Below are 26,982 nucleotides of genomic sequence, written 5' to 3' on the forward strand. Positions count from 1 at the left end.
GGAGTTTAAATTATGCCAAAAGTTCCACATGTCCCGAGATACAACACTTTGCTGTCAGTGTTTCTTGTTATAAAAAATAAATAAATAAATTATGTCTTCATATCTTAATTTGCCTAACTGATCTATTTATTATTATTATTATTAGTAGTAGTAGTATTATGTATAATTTTTAACTGGCATGTTAATCAGACACAATGAAATAAAATACAATAAAATAAAAAGGTAGTATTGTTAGTTCTATTATGTCGCCATGTAGAGCTTATAAATGTTATAATGTGAACACTGTACAGAATCTCGCTGACTTCAAACGTAGACAAGAGTTCCTGAATTAAAAAAGAATTAATTTTAGAGCAGTAGCATTATGTAATGAAAAATCTAAAACATATTCAGTTTACCTACATAGGCCTATAGATATTTACTCTCACTAGTTGTCCTTTTATTTATAATCTGATCAAAACAAATTTGACCGATCAATAATTTTTTTTAAATTAAAACAAATTTGTGATGTCAGTATTTCGCTATATCTGAACACAAGTTCTTAACATGAAAATATTGCTAACATGATGTGATGTATAAAATCTGCACGTCTTTAGGTGGTAAAGTTGAAGTTAAATATTTACGAATTAAAAATGTCGGATTTGGTATAAATTGTTTCATAAATATTGATGTTTAATTTTGAGATGTTAAGATATGGGGGCTATAGATGAATGAAAGCAGCTCAAAATAAACGCACGGTTTCATTTCATCCTGAAGCAAAATATACCCAGCTCGCACAGGTCACGTGTTTATCCTAAAACACACTGGTACTTAAAAACATGACAAAAATTGGACCTAGGATCGCGTCGTTGGAGTACCAGCGGGCTTATGCAGCGCAGCTGGCCATTACAAATCCCCGCACAACCGTCCAGATGTTCCTGAACGTCGAGCTGAGATATGGAGATGTGTGTCTACAATCAAGTGAGAAATTTATTGGACCTCACGTCAGAAAGTCTCGCAAAAATGACAACATTCACAACACTTCCGTATACTTAAAAAAAAAACTAAGAAAATGCGCTTTAATTCACACACAACTGAACCATAGCGTCAAAGAATGGATATTTCGAGTGTATTTTATCTCTGAAACAATTGTGCGCTGCTATATAAAGCTCGACATAAAGGTGTTAATGATTTCAGTGTCACCGAAAATAAAGGAATAAATTAGAGCTCACAGTATCAGAGAACTCTGTTTCTTCCAAAACTCCGATTTATAAGGTCAGCATAATTGTAGTGCCCAGTAAAATTTCACACATGAGTTGCATGTTGCATGCCAATACATTTGGTTATTTTACTGCCATACAGTTATGTTAATGTCTGTTTAGGCGGGTTGGCATTTCTCTCCACCAAGTAAAGAGCTGTGACCAAGCTGCTCCTCTGTTCAGTATTAGCAAGATAATAATATCAAGATTATAATTAATAACTGAAATCACTTTCTCTCAAAGCCTTAAAATGAAAAACGATCCTCAACAATTTTTTGGCAATAATTTAATTCACTCACTACACACCTATATTTTGTGACTATAAAAATAAATAACAAGTGTGGTTAGTTATTACACAGTTTGTTTTGGAGCTAAATAAATAAATAAATGTTTGTGACATTAGACATCAAGGGCATTGCCAGGATCATGCTTCTCACGCAAAAAAAAAAAAAAAAATCCCTTGATCAAACAACACTGTCCATCTTTTCACCTGCAGTAGAGCCATGCTCAGAATTCTCTAGATAAGTAAAAACTAAAATGCATTATTTATTTAACACGTGACATATGATTTTATTTTAAGCCAGAGAGCATTTCTCGGAATTTTAATGCTTTAACTTAAGTTGGCACAAGTCATATGAATGAATAGAAAAGGAGTCTGGTAAAGGGCTCTGTTGTTGACATCACTTCTTCACGTATTAGATGGAAATGTTGGCAAAACTAAAGAGCGAAGATTTCTTTTTGTTTAGCCAGATGGATCAGTAAGGCTTCATAATCTTTTAGATTAATTAAAAAAAATCAGATTGTTTGTTTTGCCATTTTAACTAAGGGTTCACGAAAAGGTTTGCTGATGGTGATGTATTTTGAATTTGCTCGGCCAGTAGTTACAACTTGATGCACATTTCCCCAAGCAGGCCTATGTATGTTAAATATGCTAGTTTCGTCAACTTTACTCATTGGGAAAGATTAGTTACAAATGGTCAAATAATGACCTGAATCTACTCAATTACAAATGAAATAATAAATTCTAAAGTAGACAAACAGGTCGAATTAAAAAAATCGCAAATATTAAATTTTTTTATTTTATTATTTATTATTATTATCATTTTTAAAGTAGCAAAATAGACTTTATTATAATACACGTTACATGTGACAGGAATCTGTGAATGCTAACTTTACACTTCACTGTAAACTTATAAATACAGATTTTAAAAGTTAGTAGACCTTTAGGTTTTGTACTACATAAACATGTTAATTACACTTAACATCAAATACGTGAATAAAATGAATACAGCTTCTCCTGTCATATGGAAATCCAACTTGAGTGCATTGTAGGCCTAATAATATTACCTCAGCGCAATACTTTGTCAATTATGTTAAAAGAGTGATTTATTCAGCGTGAAAATAATAATGCACCTTTCAAGGAAATGCCACATATCGCTATTGCCCATCTAAATTTTCATTTGATAAAAAAAATCGCTTGATAATCGTACTATTTTACTTTTACTATTTTCTATTCCCATTTTTAACTCTTCCAGTTATGATACAAATTGTCAACCATTTTGCTCTCGTATTAAAACATTCACACTACAGGAATGTGATTGTGTTTATGTCTTAGGAAATCAATACATGTACCACAGAAGATTAAAGTGAGCATCTATTCTAACATAAAACTTGCAAATACATCATCATTAGCTATCCATACAAAAATGGTAACATAAAAATATGCTTCATATGGTAACATCTTAAATCAATTGATTATATATATATATATATATATATATATATATATATATATATATATATATATATATATATATATATAGCGTTACTGAATCAACTTAAATAAATTGTTAAACCAGCCAAACTAAATGTAAGGGTGTACATCATCTGGGAATAGCTCTTCAGAGCAACAATTGCAGGTTACCATTTTTACAGTGAACTGGACTGCTGTTTCAAAGGAAGTATTGAAACAACCCATTCGAATCTGTTATGTCCAGTTATAGTGGAAATATCAATTTCATAAAAGCTTCGTATAGGAATTACGGGAAAAGAAAAGAGAGGAGTTTCCTCTGCATATTTACGACCACTCTGAACGCTGACTGTTAGGAAAACCTGCCAATAAGTTGCATTAATTAAGCAATAGAGAGGGGCATTGACCTTGACCTTTAATGCAAAGATGTGAGCTATAGATTTGGCTAAGTGCTGACCAACTGTACCATGACAACACTGCCAATATATCAATCATCACACAGAGTGACCGTGAACATTTCTCCATCGTTGGGGGCCTTTCGTGTGAAGCCGCTTCCTCTTCCATTTTTCCGGAGGCCTCTCTTTACTCTACATGGCTATTGACAACCTCTGGCCAGACAAAGTCCAGACTACTTATTGTTTACAAGATGTCTCAAGTTCAACTGTGAAGTCCGCCGCTTAACAAAAGCCTGTCCGAAACGCAGATGTGGGGGAAGAGTTGTTTTAGGGCTAGAGGCAAGAGCCAGTGTGGGGGAGGAGGTCTGGACGTGAACTTGAGGGAGATGAGTCTGACATTCCTCACTCAAATAGCATTCCTCACCTGGCAGCAAATGCAAAATCTCATCGCTGTATTGTCGCATTTTATTATTCATTTAAACACAAACATAGGCTATATGCATGCATGGAATATAATAAGACATACTGCATCCTCATGCAGACAAAAACTAAATATAACTTCAATATTCAATGCTAATTTTACATTTCATTTTCATTTGCACAATGGCCTGTAGATACTTTTTTGCGGTTTATTGCAGAGATTACACTCTAAAAAACGCTGGGTTGTTTTTTCAACCCAACTGCTGGGTTGAGGCCGTTGGATAGGACTTTGGGATGTTTTAACCCAAGTTTGGGTTGAAAATAAGGTTTAAAAAAATTTTTTTTAACCCAGCGGGTCTGGGTTGAGGACGCGGACGTGAAGGAGAGCACGCACGTCACGTCAAGATCGTACGTCTCCAGTGCGAGCAGCCGCCATTTTCTCAGCGTGATAGAAGCGAGAAGCGAGTGAAAGACTATGGTAAGTAAATATTCAAAATGTAAAGTTATCTTTAATTGTTTACCCGGTTGTATGAAAGGCGGAAGGTTTTATGAAAGGCGGAAACAAAGGAGCTTAACGTTATATATATATATTTTAAAAAAAAACGGACGCGGTTTTCGCCTCAGACACGGAGGTCTTAACTGCCTCATGGAACGGTACTGAATGGAGGATGTACTTTTAATATAACGTCTGTGAATGTATTTTGTCATTTACATAAGATTTAACATTATCTGTACTTTTTGAGGCGTTAACAGACGGTTATGGTCACGGTTACGCTCATGTGAATTTGTCTTTTTTTTCGCGGTTAAACTGAAAGTATGTTTGTCTCCTAAAGGAAACGGCATTGTGTAGTAAAGACTAGCATAATTATTTTGAGGCTGTTGAAGTGGTAACTGTTAAAAGTATGTTTTACATGTAATATTTCAGACTTGTCAAGCTTGTGTCTTCATTGTCCTCGCGCTGAGAGTTAAAGACACAGAAGCTGTTTGTGTGAGGAGTCACAGACCTGTGTGAGGATGAGGAGGAGGTGTTCTTCAGAAGAGAGGGACAGACGGTTTAAGGAGAGTAAACTTCAGAATAACATCAAGTTATCTTTATTTTTACTAAGACTAAAATAATGTGTGTGTTTTTTTAGATGTTGCAATCCAGAGACAAGATAACTTCATTCTTTTGAGACTGATGTAAGTTAAGTTATTATTACTTTTTTTTTTTTTAGAAAATTAATGTTTATGTTGTGTCCTGCCTGTTAACTTCACATTTTGATGCAAAAACAGTGTGATTTTATATATATATATATATATATATATATATATATATATATATATATATATATATATATGTATATGTGTGTATATATATGTATATATGTGTTGTGTTTGTCTGTATGTGTGTGTATATATATGTATGTATATATATATGTATGTATATGTTAATATTTTATTGAAACCATTGATGTCCCTCTTTGCAGAACTCAAACTAACTGGAGTTAAGGACACACAAGTCTGCTTGTGTGAGGAGGTGGTTTTCTCAGCTTCTTCTGAAGAGAGGGAAAGATCGTTTAAGGCAAGTAAACTTCATAATTTCATGTTATCAGTTGTTGTTGTGTTTTACTAAGAGTAAAATAATGTTTGTTTTTGTAGATGTTAAAAGCAAGAGACATGGGAGAGCATCATTCCTTTGAGATTTTATGCAAGTTATTTTTAGAAAATAAATTTTTCTGTTGTCTCCTGCCGGTTTACTTCACATTTTGATGCAACAACAGTGTGATTACGTGCTCATTTCATTAATACCATTGATGTCTGTGTTTTTTATTGCAGAAATCAAACCAAGTTTGGAGTTGTTTTGTCTGATTTGGAGAGTCATTATTCTTGGTCTTCGCTCTTAGAGGTAAAGTTCACACAAAAAATAATTTACTTGCCCTCAAGTCATTCCAAACCTATAAGACTTTTGTCTGTCTTTACAACATAAATTAATATATTTTCAGTTTTCTCATAATATTTGTTAATCCATTTATAGTTTAGATAATCAGTATTTTCAAGCTTCGTAAATATAGAGTTATTGTAGAAGTAAATTCTGATATTTATATATGAATACATCTTAAATTATATGATAGCAAACATGTATGTTCAAAATAAAATACTGTTCTCCCAGACCAGCAATGGAGGACACAAAAAGAGAATATTAAATATATTCATACGTTTTCCAAAAAATTAGCAGATTTTGTATGAGTCTGGAAAAACATGGGGAGAGTAAATTATGAACATTTTAATTATTTGGTGAACTAACGGTTTGAAGAGCAGCCCTCCATGTACGTGAATATTGTGAGGTATGTGAATGTCATGTCTGTTTTAATGTTTCAGTAAAGAAGCTTTCTGAAAGCAATATTTATTCAAACAATATCGCATGTCCTCACACTAGTGCTGCCATTATAGACTTCATGAGAGCTGTGGTAGACTGAGACATTAAACAACCACACAAAGTGTTGAAACTTTAAAACCGATTATTTACCTATCCTTACGGATGTGAATACACCTCTACCTGAAAATGGATAGTTTAATTAAATGTTTAATTTTTTCAAATGTGTTTCTCTTAGGCCACTGATGAAGAACAGGCGGTGACTGGGATGAATGCTGGTCAGAGAGGAGAATCTTCTTTGCCCTAAACTGATGCAGCGGTGGTTTTAAAGGAGGACGCTGCCCTGGATGATGTAGAAGATGTCACATGCTGTGCTGATGGAGTTTCTTCATGATTACATCAGTTATGCTAAAGAGATCATGAAAATTGACCGTGATGCATGATCTGTATTAATGGACTATGAAACAAACTGTAAGTGTATAATTTGTTAAAAAAAAAAAAAGTTAAATGCTTTTTCTGTGTTGTTTAGTAGAAGAGTTTACACTCTGTCATTCATACACCTGCTCACATTCTTTCACACACACACACACGCGTCTGTTAAATGTTATAATATCAAAGTTAATGTTGTGATTTATTTGTGTACTGTCATGCCAGAATAGTTGGAAAAAAACCTAACTAATTGTAAATTTATTGTATGTGTTTTCGTATATTTTTATACAATATATACAATTGAACAAAGTCCAATTTGATCTTAAGTTATATTCATCAAATGTTCAATGCTTTGTTTATGAACTCTGTAGCTGTTAATTCCATCCTTTTCTGCAATTCTTCTAACATGTTACTTTTTGACTTTTCTCATGTTTTTAATAAATATTTTCCTTTTGATAATTATTATTTGTGTGTAAAAGTGATATTTAAAATGAACAACATTTGTAGGTTTAATGCCTAGCTCAATTTGGGTTAATTTTAACGTAGAAATGCATTGTTTCCCCACATGGCTGCACTCTGCGAGTTTATTTTCTGCCAGCAGGAGGCGCTAAGAGCGGGAGAGGTAGGTTTCTCCGGTAACGGCTGCAGAGCGGTGCTGAGCTCACAAACGCTGCCTTATCAAGCACATGCGAAATGATATCGAACATTTTCTAAATACAGTAGTTTTCCTTCTGAAATACAGTGATAAAAAACACCCGCTCTGGTTTTTGAAACCCTGCAATATAGTCATTTTAAACCATAAAAAATGGCAACCCAGCAGGCTGGGTTAAATATGATAACCCAACTGGTTGGGTTAAAATAACCCAGCGCTGGGTTCGTCCCTTTTTGACCCAGCGCTGGGTTGTCAAAATAACCCAAATTGGGTTGTTTTCAACCCAGCAGTTTTTAGAGTGTACATAGGCGAAATTTAGACATGTCTCCAGTTGTTTGGTTTTCTGGTCGAATCTTATTCAGAAGGACAACAAAGTAAGAGTTTTAGTTCTCAACAAAAGTGGCAGTTTTATTGTTAGTCCTGAAATTGGGAAAGGTCTGCGCTTTTCTGCGTTTTCAAAGGAGAAAATAGAGTCGCCATTAAATCACAATGTAAACTTAAAAGCAGACGCACCGTTTGTTTGAAAGCTTTGTCAAGTTCAATGTAAGTGTAAGGAAGGACTTGGACATTTTATGACCCCCTGTGCTTTCTAGGGAAGGTAGGAGTTAAATGGATTGATTCGTTAGCAAAATAATTTTAGAAATATTTTAACGTTTTACTATAATTGGCGAAAACATCATTAGAAAATATAGTGAAATAAATACAGACCCGCTGACGTCCAACAGAAGTGACGATGTTTTATTGATTCAGGACTCCTAAAATTGTTACCGTTTTGTGCGCTTCTATGCTCCGATTAAAAAATAAATCTAAATTTAACAAAAGATCGAAACAAAATTACACCAGGAGCCACGGCATCCTGTGAATATTGCTATAGTTTGAGAGAAGCTAAAAACGATATTCATATCAAATCACTTCACCTAGCTATGCTAAAGCTTAATGTTCAAAATCTATTTGCAAAATGCAGACTACTGCACTGACTATAAACTGTGCATTTCAGTTTTACGTCGTGACCATGAGAACTAACGAACTAACCACCGCAGAAGATGTGATAATTTTTTTCTCCAAATAATAGGGCTACAATTTAACCAGTAGGCTATCAGCATCCTTCCATTGTTACTTAAATCGATGCAAGTAGGATATAAAACCTCTCTATGCTGACCCTTTACAGCCGCGGATGTAGACAGAATAAAGAAATAAGGAATAACACAACTTGAAAGAGGACTGGAGCTTGCCGAAGGTGACAACGTGAAGCCGCTGAGTAACGACGGACCTTTTACACCCTTCCTAATCTAGACCGACATTAAGTGCAGGTAGCAAAGGCAATAGACTGCGGCTGTGTTCACTGTCTGGCAATTAAACTGCTCAGACTTGGTCAGAAACGTAAATTAGGCCTGCTGGAGACTATAAACGAGATCATCGTACATAAATCTATGGTGAGGAAAGAGGTAACTTTACATTTCTGAGCTCAAGAGTTAGCTTATTATACTTCGGTATAAGAAAACACCCATAGCATAATTTCAGCATACACTTATACATGCAGGCTTATTATAAAATAACTATTTGGCTTGAGGGAATTGACAGATAATTGCGTACAAACGTAAAAAAAAATAAAGCAAACTGCAGAACGTGGGAATATGTTGTGGTTTGAATGGGTATTCTTCAGTATTCATAGTTTCGGGAAAGACTAAAGCTATTTCTTATCTTTAAGCATGTGACTTTCAAGGTCAAGGTTAAGGGCTGATTTAGTAGGCTGCATCTTCTGTAGTCGAGCGCCCTCTCCTTTTCTGCCCACATCAAAACACCGCCGCTATACCCTAACCGCGAGGAAGAAATCCCTATCATTCAGATTAAAAACCAGTGTGCATCCTTTATCAATATATATATATATATATATATATATATATATATATATATATATATATATATATATATATATATATATATGAAAACTTTTAGGAGACATACAGCGACTGTCAGCTTTTTGTTATAAAATATCATAACATATATTTAAAATGTTAACAACAATTCTAGGGCGCTTTGATTTACTTTCTCAAACGCCGCGCACTGTAAAACAATAAAGGTCTTCACTTTCCGAAGGCTAAAATAACCGAAGTGATAATTCTGATGAATCATACGACCCAATCTGATGTCAAATGTCAAGAGATAAATACTATTTTTGACATTGCCATAAATGCATAGCTTTCGAAATTACGCAAAAGTTGCCTCCAGACAGCGGGCCTATTTAGAAATTAAAAACAAAGTGCTGTAAATAGTTTTGAAACAGTTTCACAATAATGGCAGAAAATGTTTGTTGATTTCTTTGACATTGTCATCAATGACAGCATTAATTTTGCAACAGAGGACTATAAAGAGTAATTACGCAATGCTCAATAAGAATAATACATAAAGACATGACTTACTTTGCTAGAAAACACAGAATGGAATTAACACATTTATTAAGCTTTGTGATATATGTTATTGTGTTTTACAAGCGATATAAACATAGTATATTGTAAGTACTGACAGGTATTGGGTAATAAGCTACAAGACTAATACAACAACAACAATAACAACAACAACATTGACATACCTAACATTAAATGCAAGCTAAATAGGACAAAAAGACTTTAAACGAACACAGTTACACATAGGCAGGCACGTGCGTAATTCACAAGCTATATTGTCCTTTCATGGTTTTTCCATTTCATTTCGATTTTGAGTCCATCCATTTTATTTGTTTGGTGTAAATGTGCTGGGAAAAGAAAACATTCAGTCCCAGTCCAAGAAATGTCCTCGAGACGACTTTTTGCTTCTCTGAATTTCAAGTCACCGAGAAAAACAAAGATTCAGCTCTGCACTATGGCGCGCTGTTCTTAACTTTGGCAATGAATTTCTTTTCCTTAACCCTCCTATTTTGAAACCAAATAGTGATCTGACGCTCGGACAGGTTGGTTACCGCTGAAATCTTTCTCCTCTTGTCCTTTGTGATGAATTTGTTGGCTGCGTATTCTTTCTCCAGTTCCTTGAGCTGTACTTTTGTGTACGGTATCCGCTTCTTTCTACCTCGACGGAATTGGCCCCCGTCATGTTGGTGGGCCACAACATCTGGAACGAATAACAAAAAGGTTTATTATTAACGGGCTCATTCATTTTCTAACTAAACTGCATTTCAACAAATTTTACATCTGCAGATTTCCAGAGTTATCAATTTAATTAAGAACTCGTTTTCGACGCTATTTGATTAAATTGATACTTTAATGTAAACGTGTAGTAGTTGTGTTCTTTATAAAATGAAGACTCTCTTGTTTCTGAAATTTCAAACCTGTGTCTAAAAATAAAATCTGTCTTCTGTCTGACCAGAAGAGTAATTTCATTTTGCATTCTGCAAATACATTAAAGCGCAAGCTTTTTTATTTTGAACATTCCCATTTCAGCAGAGAAATAATTCAAACGTACCTGCTAATGCAGACTTCCAGAGGTGGCCCGCCTGGCTCTGGTCTTTGGAGCAATACATCTGACTGCCCCATCCGTTAGCCAGAGCCCAGGGTTGGTAGCTATCCATAGGCAGGAGACTGTCGTGTCGCGGCTCTCCGGTGCCAAGCGTCTGTACCACTGACACGTCCAAATAACTGGCCATGGACTGGTAGGGACTGGGGTAGCTGTGGTAAAAGGCGAACTCTTTAGCCCTGCTAGGATATTCTTCAGATGTGACCGGGGTGTCCATGTATTTCTCTGCAGTGTAGCTGAGTGCACTCGGCTGCGTGCAGGACTTGAGGGAACCCCGCCCCATTCTGCAAGGATAATAGCTGTTGCCAAAATAGCCGTACGGGATGGGACCGGTGGACGAGGCCTGAGGAACTGTTGGGCAAGGTGTGCACTGCTTGCCCGTCTCTGCAGAAGCTGAAGTCGATACGTCCACAGTGGAATAGCTGGAGCCGTGGACGAGGCTAGACGGGTGGCCACTCAAAGCCGAGTGGGCCATCAGATTCCTGCACTGGTTGGCCGCAAAATTGCCGCTTCCAACCAGACCCTCCATGTTCTTCAGCTCATCCAAGTTGTTTTCATACAGAAACATAACCGTGTCCGCCCAGCGAGGATTCAGGACCAGGGAGGTGGTCATAGCACGCTCACCATTCGGACGGAAAATTATGTTGCAAAGACTCAAGTCCGAAGCAGGACACTCAGTTACATTGGTACAGCTGCATTGACGCAATGGACTTCAGTCTGCTTTGCAGTGCCTTCATTGGATAAGAGCTGTACCACGTGACGCATAAAATAAACCCTGAGTGAAGAATGTCAAAAGATTTTTTTTTTCTTTTTTGTCAAGCCCTGGTTAAATGTCTAAAAGTTGTCTTCAAATACTGCATTATTGTTGCATTGCATTTATGCATTAATACACTTCCTTTTCTTTAACTCACTGAGCTATCTATCGCATTCTTATTTTTTTATAACATCTGCATACATGCTGCTATTTGTTATTTTAATGTTAATTCATTGTTAGAAAATGTATTGTAATCCTAATAATTTCGTTTAACAAATGTGTGTTATGTTATATATGTTATAACAATATATGCTGATAACCTATTAAAAGTTTTTGTTTATTATATTTATTCGTGTGTCATCTTACGCACTGAATATGTCATCTGAACTGAAGAGAGACGCATACTTGCCTGAAAATATTATAATTTAAATAGATATATTTCTGGCAGCTCCCTTGCTGATCATCAAATGCTATAACGATTTCTACCAACATCTCATTGCAAAAAGCAATAGAAATGTTTAAATGGGTCATACTTTTTAGCTAGGATTTAATTACACATTGGCTAAGCACACGCTGGAATGCCTTTAAATCATTACAGACATTTTAAAGGCCCATAATCAGCAGTGCCAAATGTATAAATTATTCATCATTACCATAAAAGATGAAAAATCATAACTTTTTTCATACATATGCTTGAACAACCCCTCGTACCATTTTATGAAATGTCATACTTGAAATATCCGCTGAAATAAAAGGCAAAAAACTTCCAAAATGGTTCCCTATTCAGCTGTTACTCAAAGGTCTCTATCGCCACTCTGGTGCGTTTTAGCATTTTTACCAAATATATAAATTATTATTACAGATTTTGCAGTTGGGAAGGTTTCTAAAAAAAACTGTGCTCATTTTAATATCACATTTTATCAGTGAGTGGACGTTTTTCACCTAAAAACATGTTTTAAAAAATGCAAATGATTAAACCAGTAACCCTCTTTTTTCAAACAAAACTCAGCGTTTTACCTCAAGAAACTATAATCCTATGAAAAAGATTTTAAACAAATCAAGAATCAAATTCGTATGAATACAGATGCGTGTGAATGAGATTCTGTAGCAAAAAGCAAACCCCATCAGGGCAAGCAACAAAAAAGATGTGGCTAAAGGAGAAAATACAATAACACATCAATGTGGAAAATCAAAAAGAAATAAAAAATAAACAAATGTGTGTGTGTGTGTGTGTGTGTGTGTGTGTGTATAATTTCAGAGGCTAAAAATGTAAACGTCATTGTGTATGGAAATAAATAATGAAAATTGTGTACATGGAACAACAGCCTTCCCCTTTAATCTTCCCACACACACCTCCCCAGACTGTGGTCTTTACATAGAGGTCAGGAAAGGCCCTCAAGGTCAAGGCCAAGTTTAAAGGGATGAGTATAGCCCTCCCTGAAGGGCCTGTTAGGAGCCAATGATAGAGGCTGTGCCTCCTTAGGCAAACTATCCAAGTTCAAGGTCTCTGAATCAAGGTGGAATAATAAAACTGTCTGCAGGTAAACAAAATAGCTTAAATTTTAAAGATATTGCTCAAGCAGTCATACTCAGAATGTAATTTAACTTACTTGAAACTGAACTTATCTGTCCTAAAAAAAGACGAAAATAATTCACTAGTCTTTTCTTCATGTTGTTTAAAGACTGTGAATCATCAGTGCATTCCCATTGCCAGTGCACAGCTGTTACTCTGGGTTCAGGGCACGAGCCTGTCTGTGTTTGTAGTGAGAGCTGAGCAACCTCACAACACGTTGAGCTTGAGGCAGCTACTGTACCCAGGAAATGCCATAATGGTTTAGTTGTAAAACGCCCTGCCCACGTGCTAGGGGTCTTACACGAAACTGTACAGTTCGCGTCCAGCATTAATAAACTTACATCTTCGGAAGACAGACACATATGAATTCATTATGTACAGAGTAAGTGGGATAATCAGCATATTAACACATTAAATACCGTTCCATCGTAATGTAAACTAAAAAGTTTGCAGGAATGATAGAAGAAGAATACGTAAATGAAAAGTAAAGAGAGCGCATACGCGAACTTGAAATGAATAGTTTTGCTCTGTAAGCTTAAGATTAACTGACATAAAGTTTAATGTGAACCGTTAATTATATCTAAAGCAATATTTTTTTTTTAAACAAAACAAAAGTGTGGCTAACCTACAGATGATGCGCGGCGTTTCTTTGACAAACAGTTTAGATTTAGACCAGTGTCAACGTCTGCACGCTTAATGAGATGCTTCACACTTAGATCAAGGAGAACCATGAACGTTTCTGTGCAAATGTATTTAAATCAAATTTTCATTTCTCTTTCTAAATCGCAATTTTGATACACATCAAACACTAGTGAATGGTTTAAAAGAAAAAAACTTTAGTGTAATTTAGTATAAGTGCATTTAACATGCACCACGAGATATAATGAATACTGTTTCATGTTCGTTTAGTGAGCTGGTAATGTTCAATAAAAACAGCCGTTTCACATTGAAAAATACAGCGACACGCTTCGAGGCATCATATCACAAAACTGCTTTTTAGTATTTCATATTTGTAACGTTTTTCTGCATAGATTTATTTCCACATTTTTAACTTTTTCCTGCATAGATTTATTTTCACGGCTTGAACGTTTTTCTGCATAGACCCAGTGCAAGTATGTTTCCATAAAGCGACAACAAAGGCGAGAACGTGATCTCTTCATGGAAATGATAGAGTTCATGCAGTTTGCTGTAGGTACTTTGTGAGTCAGGCGGCTATGGCTACAGTAAAAGTGAATATCTTAGAAAAACAATAGACATTGTTGTTATTGTCATTTATGTATTACTGTGAGCACTGATCACACATTTAATTATGTACTCACCCTCGTGACTTTCCGTGGAACATATTCTGAATATCGCTGGGGTCCAAATGAAAATGGACAATTGATCCTCACTGTATGGACAAAAATACACTAGATACATTTTTTTAAATATAGCCTATTATTGTGAGAGAGGCTACACGTAATAAAGACATGCGGGTGAGTATAGACTAAATGACGAGATAATATTTAGTTTTTTTGTGAGATCTGACCTTTGCTGATTCAACTCTATCTGTAACGGAAACACAAGACAAATAATTCTGTTGATTAAATAGCTAAATGTATTTTGATCCTCTTATTGTAATATAGAATTTTGAATAATTAAAACTAAAGATGTTTCTCATGGCATTTCAAATTCAGTTGGTTGGGGACATTTAACACTTTAAGAAAAAACATTAGTGTAAAGCACGCAGTCTGTACATGTCTCATATGGACTACGTTTTTTACTTTGTGTTTTACAGCATGCTTTATCTAAGCGTACAAACAATGCGCCAATTATGACGAGCCCTCGACCACTCGATAGTATGCCAAACAAAATAATTTTTATCATAACTCAGACAGTTTATCAGAGACTATATTCGATATTAAACGGTGACGTTTTATTCACATGAAATATGATGCACCCTGTAATATTGTAAATAAATAAATAAAGTGAGTGAGCGGCTCCCACTCATCATATTCCTCATGCATCTTCTTCAATGTCAGGTTCGAATCTGCTCTATTAACCTAGGCTGTAGCATGGCAGTCACATATTGCAAATTTAGAATTATTAGTTACAGTTATAACAACGCAAAACAGATCTAAAAAGTTTATTTTTACACTTGTAAGATGTGGAGCAATTCGCTGCAGTGAGGATGCGGATGTTGGTGTCCATAGATATATTCGCCTTCTCTTCTGCACAACTCTAAATTATTAAGCCACTTTCAATAATACTAATAATACTAATAATACTAATACTAATACTACTACTAATAATAATAATAATAATAATAATAATAATAATAATAATAATAATAATAATTCACATAACATTTTATTACTTTTACATTTATAGTTTCAATTAGTCCCAGTTTCCGAAATATCATTGTGAACACACTACGTTAAAATATCTGGATGTACATAAATGTTACAAGCACCTACATATCAAATTCAAATCAATTCAAATGATGACGACAAAATTAGAAATACTGTAGTGAAAAGAAAGAATGATATCCATGTTCAAGCAACACCATTGATGGCTATAGATCCACTTTTTAAAGCTGAGCTCGCAACAAGAATTCCATCCTGTTAAATCAAACATTCCTAATATGAGCGCCGCATCCCTCAATCTGTCCAGAGGCGCATTTACTTGGATCTTTCTTTCGTTTAAGAATGCGCAAGGAATTGGAAAAATCGAGAGTGACTTTTTAAACCCAGACACATTATAGTTTTAAACACTGAAAATAGTTTTTAAACTTGAAAAAACAAATGTCAAGAAATTCATCTTTCACAATTTAAAATGGCCAGATACTGTATGCATATCTATCCTAAAGGCCGATTGGTTTGAGGAATATACAGAATATTCAGAATTAATATATTCACCAATAGAAGGGATGAAATCAAAATAATAAAAATCTTAAGACTAAATGCAGAGGCCAAAAGTTTATTACAGCATTATTATAGGAGACATGACAAGTATCAAGGAAATATATATATATATATATATATATATATATATATATATATATATATATATATATATATATATATATATATATATATATATATATATATATATATATATATATATATATATATATATATATATATATATATAAAACATTGTGTGATGATGTTAGGACAATGTATGCTTCATCTTAATTCAGTCAGGATAGTCCCTGAGTTTTTGATAATGACATCTATAGCCTAAAACGGTGAAAAGAATAACCTTACAAATAAATTAAATAGACTTTCTTTATTTATAATGTCGCACTGAAACACAATCTCTGTATAGAGACCTATGAGTTTCAGTAAAAATGGTAGACAGAAAAAGAAAGAGTAAGAAAAAATAGGATGAAAGATGGGAGAAGTTACCTCTGCTGTTATGACCATAAAGTATTTGCATTCAGTAATAATTCACTGAAGCCAGTTTCTGTGGGGTTGGTGGAATATGGGCCTTAAATTACAGTGGAAAGGTAGAAAAAAGAGACTACTTCTGTGGAAAAAAGAGAGGATTGGAAAATATTTTGCGTCAAAATATCTGAATGCTAAGCCTTAAATGCAATTATGCAATGTGAACTTGCAGCCCCTCTGGAAAGCACCACAACCATGGACCTCTGTGCAGATTGCTTGGTTTCCAAATTTTTTTTATATAAAAATAATATGTAAATATATAAATATTTGATTACTACGCTCTTAATTTGCTTCTAAAATACCTAAATACATTAGACAACATATCATAAATTACATTAATCCAAACAACTTCATAGACAACGAAACTCTCACAGCTGTCTGATCATGAGTGATATTAATGGCAGTCAGAGTGTGGGAACATTCAAACTTTACATTTACCAAAAATGCTCTTCAAATGCATGCAAGACACGCTTGCTAAGAGTGCTTAATGTTCATTATGTATTTACATGATACCTTAAAATAGCACATTACTGTGACTTCATTAAGATTAATAAATTTAAAGTAGGAATGCATAAACTTTGTCATCTTTATTATTATTCTTTCATTTGCAAAAAAAAAAGCTACAATAAAAACATACAGTAATAGCATAAAATTACTGCAGCACACTTGTAACTGTACAGTGTCTAAGAAGAAACTGAAGTGCTTATGAAAACACTTTAATTCTACATTCAAACAATGTGCAAAACATGTACCATAGGGTACAGATAAAACAGACTGTCACTGGGACAATACCCTTAAAAGATGAAAATGTAGTAGGCCTATCTTAAATCAGTAATATGTACACTTAAAGAGACAGTTCACCCCAAAATGAAAATTCTGTCATCATTTACCCTCATGTTGTTCCAACCTATACGAGTGTTTTTCTTCTGTTCAGCACAAAATTAGGTATTTTGAAGGATGCTATTAACCAAACAGTTGACGTTAGCTTTCCATAGTGTGGGGAAAAATGGAAGTCAACTGAGTGTTTACCAAAATTATTCAAAGTTTATGAAGAGTGTGGTTCCAAAACACGATAAATGCCAGAACATTTTTTTTAATTGCGTTTCAGCCAAAAAAAGTATTGTATCTGGTCATTATTAAAAAGGCAAGTTTTAATTTTAAGCAAAATGCAATATTCGCAGGGGTATTGGTCATGTTTTCTCCCTTTTTTTCCCAAACTGGGACAAACCAGCCTCCATTTTTTATATCTGCTCAACCAATCACAGTGCACCATTCCACAGCACTCTAGACAGTAATGGTGGTGCTCTGAATACACCCAGCATCCTAGTTTTCCTCATCTACTTTGTACTATGTGATCAACAAACAAGGGCTGCAAGATAAATCGCATGTGATTGTCATGAGCATCTAGTCAGTAAAGCCGGTTCTGCGATTAATATAAAATGATAAATTTCCATCAAATGCTTTCATTTTGGAATTTCTGTGGTCTACTGTGATATTGTTAATGTTCTTGTTCATGACAAAAATTTTATTTTATATCTGTATTGAATTTATAGCATTAACAAGATGACCCATTGAATTCATTTTCAAGCGATGACTGATGAATATAATTTTTGTCCAGTGCCTGTATATATGATGAGTATTGACCAAGTTCAGAGGCTGTCATATGTGGGTCAACATATTATGTTATGTATTTTCATCAGTTTGCTTTATGATTTATTGCATAAATTATTTATTGCATTTTGAGAAAATAGTATCATGAATTTATTGCATTTTGAGAAAATTTTATAATAAATCTTTGAAAATAAAAACCTGGATTTGAATCTTTAATGTTATTATAACCTAAAGATGCTATGTGTAAGTTTGAAACAGAAAATACTGGTTTTCATCTTGCCACTTTCTTGGTAAAGAAAAAACAATTAATCAAAATGGATATATTACATTTTGGAACCAAACTCTTGATATTCCTTTGTACTTAACAAAATAAAAAAGTTGGTCACACTTCAGTATACGACTTTTGCCTCAATAAAGTCCTGATTTGCTGTAAGTTGTTATAAGGTAGTTGTTAAGTCCAGGTATAGGGTGGATTAGGGAATCTAAAATATTAGAAGGCCTACTTATAAAGCTCCACATTTGTAAGACTCTCTGGATAAAAGCGTCTGCTAAATGACTAAATGTAATGTAAATGTAAAGCATTATTATGGTTTATAAGTACTACTAATAAACAGCCAATATGCTAGTAATGCTAATAATCAACTATTTAGTGAGAAATGTGTGACCAAGGACTTCTGAGTAAATGATGACGCAATTTTCATTTTTGGATGAACTATGCCTTTAAGGCACTGCTATGAATCTTTTAGGGGTTAAATAAGGAACAAAGGTTTACTTTTGAGGGTATTTTTAGGGGTGTGCATTATGTGCATAAGTTTTGCAAAGGATGACCCGTTTTGCAAAAATAATGATTAAATCATGCATAACTAACAGAATTCTGATAACCTTGTAAATGTCTTATTACTGATTTTCTAGCGTTTAAGGGACAACAGAAACATAACGGAAAGAAGACTAAACTTTAACACTATGGGCTACTTTTGAGCTGGAAGCATAATGAGCTGTGAACATGCCACTTTGTAGCATACTGGCCTATCTCTAAAATAACATCCATACATATTTGACAAATATGTATATTAGTAATTGTAAAACCTCAAATATCTTAAGTTTTACTTATGCATATAAGTAAAATAACACATTTGAATACTTTTTGCCCTTCATTGTACAGCCAAGTATATAGATCAAGACAAAACATTTACTTTCAATATTTTGAATAACTGATCGTTTATTTAAAATAAATGCATTCAAGTTGACATCTAAACATTTGATGGACTTGCATAATTAAATGTATTTTATAAAGTGAAGGTCAGAAAAAATAGCACTAATATACTATACTAAAGGCCTACAGTCGAAATGTACTGTATGGACTAAAAATCAAGTATTTTCAAAACAATACTGAAACCACAAAAACAAAACAGCTAATGTAGCTAATGTTACAGCATAATGCTGCTGCTGCTGCTGTTGTTTTTTCAATAATCAATTTAAAGGGTACAATAAATGTAATGCCAAACGAATATACAATAATAAACTTTTGTTTTTATCAAAAGTAAATCATGACACCACATAAATTATAAAAAGGTGTAATAATTTATCAAGTTTAATAAAATAAATGAACACTAATAAAATATAACAAACTGAATCCAATATTTTTTTTCCACATCATCCTAAAGCCCTTCACATATCCCATAAAGGGCCATAGAACTGTACCACAAGCCTATTAATTTTCAATTTGTTTCACAGACGCAAATATTCAGATCACTTCTCAAAAGAACAAAACATGTGAACTAAATGCATGTTTTGGCCATTAAGCACCCGCCGCAATATTTCATTCATTAAAGAGTGCGCCAAATGTAAACACACTTAAAGCGCCTTATTATTTTTACAACAGTAATATTAAAAGATCAAATTCTGTAATCACTATATTAATGATGCAAAGTGTACATATGCAAGCAGATGAGGTCAGAATATGAACGCAATCCACTTAATGGTTCACTGTTTTCCTTATAATGGTTTTCTATGGGAAACCATTAAATGTGAATCTTTGCACATTGTTGTTTTTATTCTGGGCTTATATGCTTGCCTGTACAAAATATACATCAATAATAAAGTGTTTACTGAATTTCACCTTTTACTATCTGCATTTTACTAAATTACTTAATGCAAACTGCGTAAAAATATCTGGTGGACAGTGAAGCAAAGTTTTGTTTTGCCCTCCAGGTGGGTGCTCCTATGAGTGTGTGATGTCACATGAAGACTATCAATAGGGGAAAAACAGTGATGTCATGCGCATGTGATGAGATGTGTAGAGTCGATTTTAAAGGAGTCATATGATGCGATTTCAAGTTTCCCTTTATCTTTGGAGTGTTACAAGCTGTTAGTAAAGATCCCCAAAGTTGCAAAGACAAACGTCTCAAATCCAAAGAGATATTCTCTTTAAAAGTTAAGTCTCATCCATATACAATCCTAAAATTCCTTGTTAAACACGCCCCCACATCTCTACATCACTGTGTGTGAAGAGTTGCATACCAGACCACCCAAACGTTTATACAAAGAAAGAAGGAGAAACTTTTATTCTCACTGTAATGCTGTTGCTGCCACCATGTCATTGAGATGCTGTGTGTTTTGTTGTGAAAGCGAGACTACTTTGTACGGCCAAAAAGAGCTTCCAAAAGAGGACACAATCAGAAATCAGTGGTTAGGTTGTACTTACAACACTGTTTCAGAACAGTTTAAATCAAACATTTGTTTGTGTTCAACGCATTTTACAGAGGGATGTTTCCTGAATCTGGAAGAGTAGCCTACATACAATACCATCTGTTCTGACTCACAGACTGTATGTTTTCATATTTACTTCACATTGTCCAGTGACAATTCAAACACAAGTTTTGAGCAGTGTACAGTATAGGCTTGTTGTTTGTGGTTTCTCCAGTCACAGTTGCAGACATAGTTTTATGTTTATGCAGCGCTGATGCAAAGTAACAGGTAAAAAGACAGTACAAGTCATTATAATCAGTAATTATGGATGCCACAAATGCCACCTCAGTAGTGGATTTTATTGGTTTTCTCTTGTTGCACCGGGACACAGCATCACATATGTTAAGGGATATAAAATTTCCATCACAGCTTGAGGCATTCAGCCAATCACAAGGCACTGGAGAGCTGGCCAATCAGAGCACACCTCGCTTTTCAGAATGATGAGCTTTGTAAAAATCCATGCGTTTCAGAGAGGTGGGGCACAGAAGATCAACCATGATCATGTAGCCTACAGTATATGGAAAATAATGTGTTATATACTGCATACCGCATAAAAACATTTCATTACACCAAATACACAAAATGTTATTTTTTAGCAAGGTCATATGACCCCTTTAAAGGCAAGCGCAAAAAACATGCGCAACAATGGCAGAGCATATACTGTTGTCGCTGCCCGAGAGTTTCCTAAGGCTTATTCAGCAAAGTGTGGATTTACTTCACCAATATTACAACCAACAGCGGAGAGAGCCTACATCATAAATCATACAGCATCACACATCATAAAATCGTTACTTCCCTGCAGGTACCCTTTACTAACAAGGTGTCAGTGTACCTGGCATATGTAATACAGCGTTTTAGCCGTTTTAGCAGATATTTGTAAGCGCGAATCGTTTTGTTTTGAAAACGTTGTCGTGTATACGTAAGACTTAAAAAAAAAAAAAAAAAAAAAAAAAAAAGTACATCGTTATCGTGTAAACGTTAAATCAGCCAAACTGAGTATTCTAAAGTTTTAAAAACGGCACACACACACACTGTGACACACATAGGTTTGTCAGCGCATGTTAGGGCAATTTTCTGTCACCTCTACACGATATCTGCGTCAGTCTCCAGCCAGGTACAGGCCATAGCCCTGGTGGAGCCTTTCCCTTAACTGACAAGTGATCAAAGCACTGGTGTATAACAATACAACAGTTAGTTTGATATCAGACCAAGCTGAAGCGCCACGTACGTGTTTTACAGACTATGGGAAAGAGAAACCAACTAAATAAATATAAACTGCTAAATATGCTTAATAAATATAAATAAATCCTAAATAAATCTAAAATAGAAATGCTAAAAGCTTGAGTAATGTTAATTACAAACCTTATTCTACTCATAATCCAGAATGTTTAGGAGTGGGAACAAATAGACATAGCCTACTGAATCGCAAAATACAGTAGGCCTACCTACATGTTTATAAATATAGGCTACTTTGATTTGAAATATTAAATATTAAATCTAAATCCATAAATAGAAAAAAAAAGAAGAAGAAGAGGCGCCTGAGTGACATTGCCTTAATTTAAGCTTAGGTGTCCAATCAATCCACAATGGTAAAATAGAGAAGCCCATTACTGATCCATGTCGCGTGCAGTCACATGACCTTTTATCCTCTCTGTACCTGCACTGAAGCACATATTATGGACACTTTTTTTCCACACAGGAGAAAAATGCATTTATGGAACTACATGAGCACGAGTACTACATTTTTTTTAAGTTGTCCCCTTTGACTTTTCAGTAAACTGGGGGAAATGCTAAATAGCTAATAAAATATCGTTCGGGTTTGTTAGATTAACCAATGCCAGAAAATTCTGTTTGGCAACGATATTTGTTTATTATTCAATTAGTTGATGCTCTAATATTCTGAAAATTTTCCAATTACTATTTTATATATATATATATATATATATATATATATATATATATATATATATATATATATATATATATATATATATATATAGCTATTTAGCTTCTTTACCTTACGTAGCTTTTATTTATACGGCTTCTGAAACGCTTTCAAGTCTATGATAAACTGTAAACCTCTGCAATTTAGAAACATTAGGATTCTAATGATTGACTTCCAAAAATACAAACATCAAACGCCAAGGAACAATCAGGGTTGGCCTATCTCGACGGGGAAGCCACTGTGACAGTATGCAAACAGTATGGTCGATCTTAATTCTCCATAACAAAAAAGTACAAAGGCCGGTCGGAGACCAAAGACAGTTTAACACCTCCCTCTGTCCGCGCGCCCCGGCGGCGCCTCGGCGGATAGAGCGCGTCTCTCATTAGGGACGAGATGGGACGACCTGAAAGATGCAGAGCTGAGGGAGGAGGGGGGTGGACAGCGACTACAAAAACAACTCATCTTTCCCGTCATAAACGAACTTGGCTCTGAAGACAAGCAGTGACGAGAGATAAACACTTTTTTTGGGGAGGGCCTGGTCTGGGACTGTCTTCAGGACGATGAGGAGCTTGTGAAAATCCATTTGGGGAATATTTGGATTACGGACGTGGATATCAACGATAAAATGCGTAAGTAGCCTGCACCATTCATATATAACACTAGGCGTAGGGGAGGAATAAACACGTTTTCATTGTATTTTTATTTATTTATTTAGAAAAATCGCCTGGTTGCCTTGATATGTTGTCTATTTAAGTTACATGTATATAGGCCTACTGTGCAAAATTAACATTAGTGTAGCGAGTTCATTTAGGAAATTGTACTTTTATTGAAAACCCCATCTTTCTGAATGTAAATGTGCTATGTGCAAAGTAAACGAATGCCTAATGTGAAGTAAACTTTTCAGTAGCAGAGGGCAGGGAGTCTCCAGTGTCTACTGTTGCTCATGCTGACAGTGATCCAGGAGAGGAAGAGTGCCCTCGTATTTCATTGCTGAATGGGATGGACCAGAGTCGGCGGCACCGGACTGCTTTCACGAGGGAGCAGCTGACCCGTCTTGAGCAAGAATACTGTAAAGAAAGTTACGTGTCACGACCCAGACGATGCGAACTGGCTGCAGCGCTCAACTTGCCTGAGACCACAATAAAGGTAATTCACGGTGTAGACCTTTTCATGCCACACTCAACCTCTGGCCCAACAAAAGCTACTCACAGCCCAACAGGCAACTTTTAAAGTGCATTAAAAAGCGCTATTATTCATCAATCTATATTAAGCTTTACACACTTAAAAAAATAAAGGCTTCTTTATTGGCATCAATGGTTCCACAAAGAACCTTTGCCATCCATGTTTCATAAAAAGGTCATTTACAGTGGAAAAAGGTTCTATGGATTATTAAAATGTTCTTCACACTAAGAAAAATTTGTTATTTTAAGAACTGTTCAATGAAAGGTTCTTTGGGGAATTCAAGATTGGTTCTTCTATGGCATCGCTCTGAAAACCCCCTTTTTGAACCTTTATTTTTAAGAGAGGATTGTCTGTGTGTCTTGCGAGGCTATGGGTTACAGTCAACCCAAGAAACCTTAAAATCAGACGCCTGATCTCCATCCCTTCTGAAACTGAAAATTTTATTCACTGTAAAAAATTTCTTGTTGTTTTTACAAAAACTTTTTGGCAGCTGTGGTTGCCAGAATAATTTTGTAAAAATACAGAAAACTGTAAACACATTTACGTCAAAAACTGTTAATTTTACAATATAAAGCTGTAATTTACAAACAAGAAAATGTGAATATAAACCAGTAAATTCAACAACACACAAAATTAAATCTGTTTTGTACCTTGAAAATACTGACAACCACCATAATAATAAAGATGGTACTGTATAGGAGAAAGCCACATGAAGTATCAAAGCTCATCACAAGTAGCTTCACCACAAGCAGAAGTATATATTAACATATAGAAGGTGCACATTTATGGAAACACAAAACACCATCATGGTAACACACGTGATACTTAAATAATGCAAAAAACTTTCATTAAGCAACAGAAGATGTAACATAAAGCTCAAATGTACATAACTGATAACAAGAACTATTTAAAAACATGATTATTTAAACAAAATACTTTCAAACGTGGAGTGTCACGCAGGGAATTCTGGGAATATCAGTTTACAGTTTTAGACTGTAAATTATACATTGATTTGTTCTTTTTTTACTTCCAAAAGCTGTATAATTAACAGAATTTTACTGTAAATTTACATTAAATGCTTTGTTAGATCTTTTACAGTTTTTCCCTGTATATAGTACGGGAACTTACTGTCAACCTATTATCAGTTTTTTTCCGTAGCGTTTGTACAAAATTTTACAGTTAAAATTACACTTATTTTTTACAGTGTTGTACATCTACAATTACCTAATCCGATGGACATACTGTGTCCTTTACTAAGACCATTTATCCCTCTGTTTCATTACAGGTCTGGTTCCAGAACAGGAGGATGAAGGACAAGAGGCAGCGTCACAGTCTGAACTGGCCTAATCCACTGGACCCAAACCTGTGTTCCTTCATGGTGAGTCAGGCGGCTGCTGGACTCCACTACCCACTGCTACCCCGCTCGCCCCTTCATCTATACTCCCATCTGGGCATGGCTAGCCTCTCAGGTTATACAAACCCCTACAGTGCCACCACAAGGCCAGTGGACACTTTTCAGCTCCCTCCCTCGACCTACCCCTGGCTCAGTGGACTTCCACAGCCTGCTCTCTATTCCCCCGTCCAGACACTGCACCATCCTGCAGGATGCCACTGTCCCCACTGCCTGCACTGGAGACCAGACCACTTGCTTAAACCTAGAGGGGGAGCTAGGACAGCCACACAGCCCAAACCCTTTGGCAGTGCTTCACGATAAAAGAATAGTGGCATCTTTGGCATGTTAAAAAGATAGTTTCCTCAAAAAGGAAAGTTCATTGATCATTTTCACACACCCTCGTGTCACTCTAAACCTGTATGACTTTCTTTCTTCTGTGGGACACAAAAGCATAGTTTTTGAAAAATTTTCTTGGCCGTACTATGAAGGTTTAAGGCTGTTGTATTTATGCATCTGTACAGTAATTCATAATCTAGATATCATTCCCCATGAACAGCTGCTTTGTTGTTTATCTTCCCATAGAACAGTTTTGCTTGCGTTCATAACATTTGATCTTTTGAAGTTTGTCCGTAAACATTTTTCATCTATTGGCACTTTTTTGCACCTGAACACTGTGGCATAGATGAACTTGTGTACATAATGCTTTCCAAAATATATATGACAAATTTGACTATTAAAAATATTTATGGAAACATTTAACTTGATGCATTTCTGCCTATTCTTTGTCGGATAAACAAAACTAATAATAATAACAAGGCTGTATAGAAGGATAGAAAACAATTAATGCTCTACTCATTAACATTGTCAAGCCTCTACAGCCGACACAACTCTAATAATTCACACCAACACTTTTGTCCTAGTTTACCTGTTGACCAAACAGCACTTTAATCTTAAAGACTACTTCTCAACTTACAGACACAAAGCTCCTGTCATTATACTCCATCCTAGACACAACCTGCTGAATTATGATCTTGAAAATCTAAAATCAAACAGCCTGTAACCAGACAAAACATGAACAGGTGGACAGGAGTGTCTGAGCCTCACAGACCTTGCTCTAATAAATAATGTCTGCAAGTGAAAAGCCTGAGTTAATGCAGAAAATATGACAGTGGCTGCAAAACAGACTCAAGCCGAACTTAAAAATGCATGAATACATACATACAAATACAGTTAAAACATGTTTTGAAATAAAATCATTTGGCTCAGAAAGCATGTGTTAAATTGATACAAAATGGCAGTAAAGACATTTATATTGTTACAAAAGATTTCTATTTCAAATAAACGGTGATGAACCTTCTATTCACACATTCACCAAAACCACAGTTTCCACAAAAAATAAATAAATAAATAAATAATGTTTCAACATTTATAGTTTTAAGAAATGTTTCCTGAGCAGCATGTTAGAATGATTAATACTAGAGCAATGGCTGCTGGCAACGCAGCTATGCCATCATAGGAATAAATTACATTTTGAAATATATGCAAACAGAAAACAGTTATTTAAAATGTTCTGAAATCCCTTTTGTCTGAATAAATGCAGCGTTAAT

The 26,982-nt window shown here is 35.0% G+C and overlaps 2 protein-coding genes and 1 long non-coding RNA gene across 5 annotated transcripts; 2 read left to right on the forward strand and 1 right to left on the reverse strand.

Moving 5' to 3' along the window:
• Positions 1-4,035: 4,035 nt before the first annotated feature.
• On the forward strand, positions 4,036-5,365 carry LOC127953930 (uncharacterized). Its single transcript, XR_008153370.1, has 3 exons — positions 4,036-4,278; positions 4,726-4,979; positions 5,267-5,365. It is a non-coding gene; the product is annotated as an uncharacterized LOC127953930 (long non-coding RNA).
• Positions 5,366-9,673: 4,308 nt separating this feature from the next.
• hoxb13a (homeobox B13a) lies at positions 9,674-11,430 on the reverse strand. Its single transcript, XM_052553294.1, has 2 exons — positions 10,691-11,430; positions 9,674-10,339 (listed from the first exon to the last, which is right to left on the reverse strand). The coding sequence occupies exons 1-2, from the start codon at positions 11,352-11,354 to the stop codon at positions 10,092-10,094; spliced, it is 912 nt and encodes a 303-aa protein (XP_052409254.1). The 5' UTR covers positions 11,355-11,430; the 3' UTR covers positions 9,674-10,091.
• A 1,889-nt stretch (positions 11,431-13,319) lies between these two features.
• On the forward strand, positions 13,320-26,140 carry eve1 (even-skipped-like1). 3 transcript variants are annotated; one of them, XM_052553296.1, is made up of 4 exons: positions 13,320-13,450; positions 22,948-23,429; positions 23,705-23,946; positions 25,268-26,139. In XM_052553296.1, exons 2-4 carry the CDS (start codon positions 23,426-23,428, stop codon positions 25,694-25,696), a joined length of 675 nt encoding a protein of 224 aa, XP_052409256.1. In that variant the 5' UTR covers positions 13,320-13,450; positions 22,948-23,425; the 3' UTR covers positions 25,697-26,139. The 3 variants fall into 3 exon arrangements, with proteins under 3 accessions (XP_052409256.1, XP_052409257.1, XP_052409255.1); XM_052553297.1 differs by lacking the exon at positions 13,320-13,450 and having other exon boundaries at positions 22,852-23,429; positions 23,708-23,946; positions 25,268-26,140; XM_052553295.1 differs by lacking the exon at positions 13,320-13,450 and having other exon boundaries at positions 22,854-23,429.
• Positions 26,141-26,982: the final 842 nt, after the last annotated feature.

Source organism: Carassius gibelio, chromosome B3 (genome assembly GCF_023724105.1).
Source record: "Carassius gibelio isolate Cgi1373 ecotype wild population from Czech Republic chromosome B3, carGib1.2-hapl.c, whole genome shotgun sequence".
Taxonomy (NCBI): Eukaryota; Metazoa; Chordata; class Actinopteri; order Cypriniformes; family Cyprinidae; genus Carassius; species Carassius gibelio.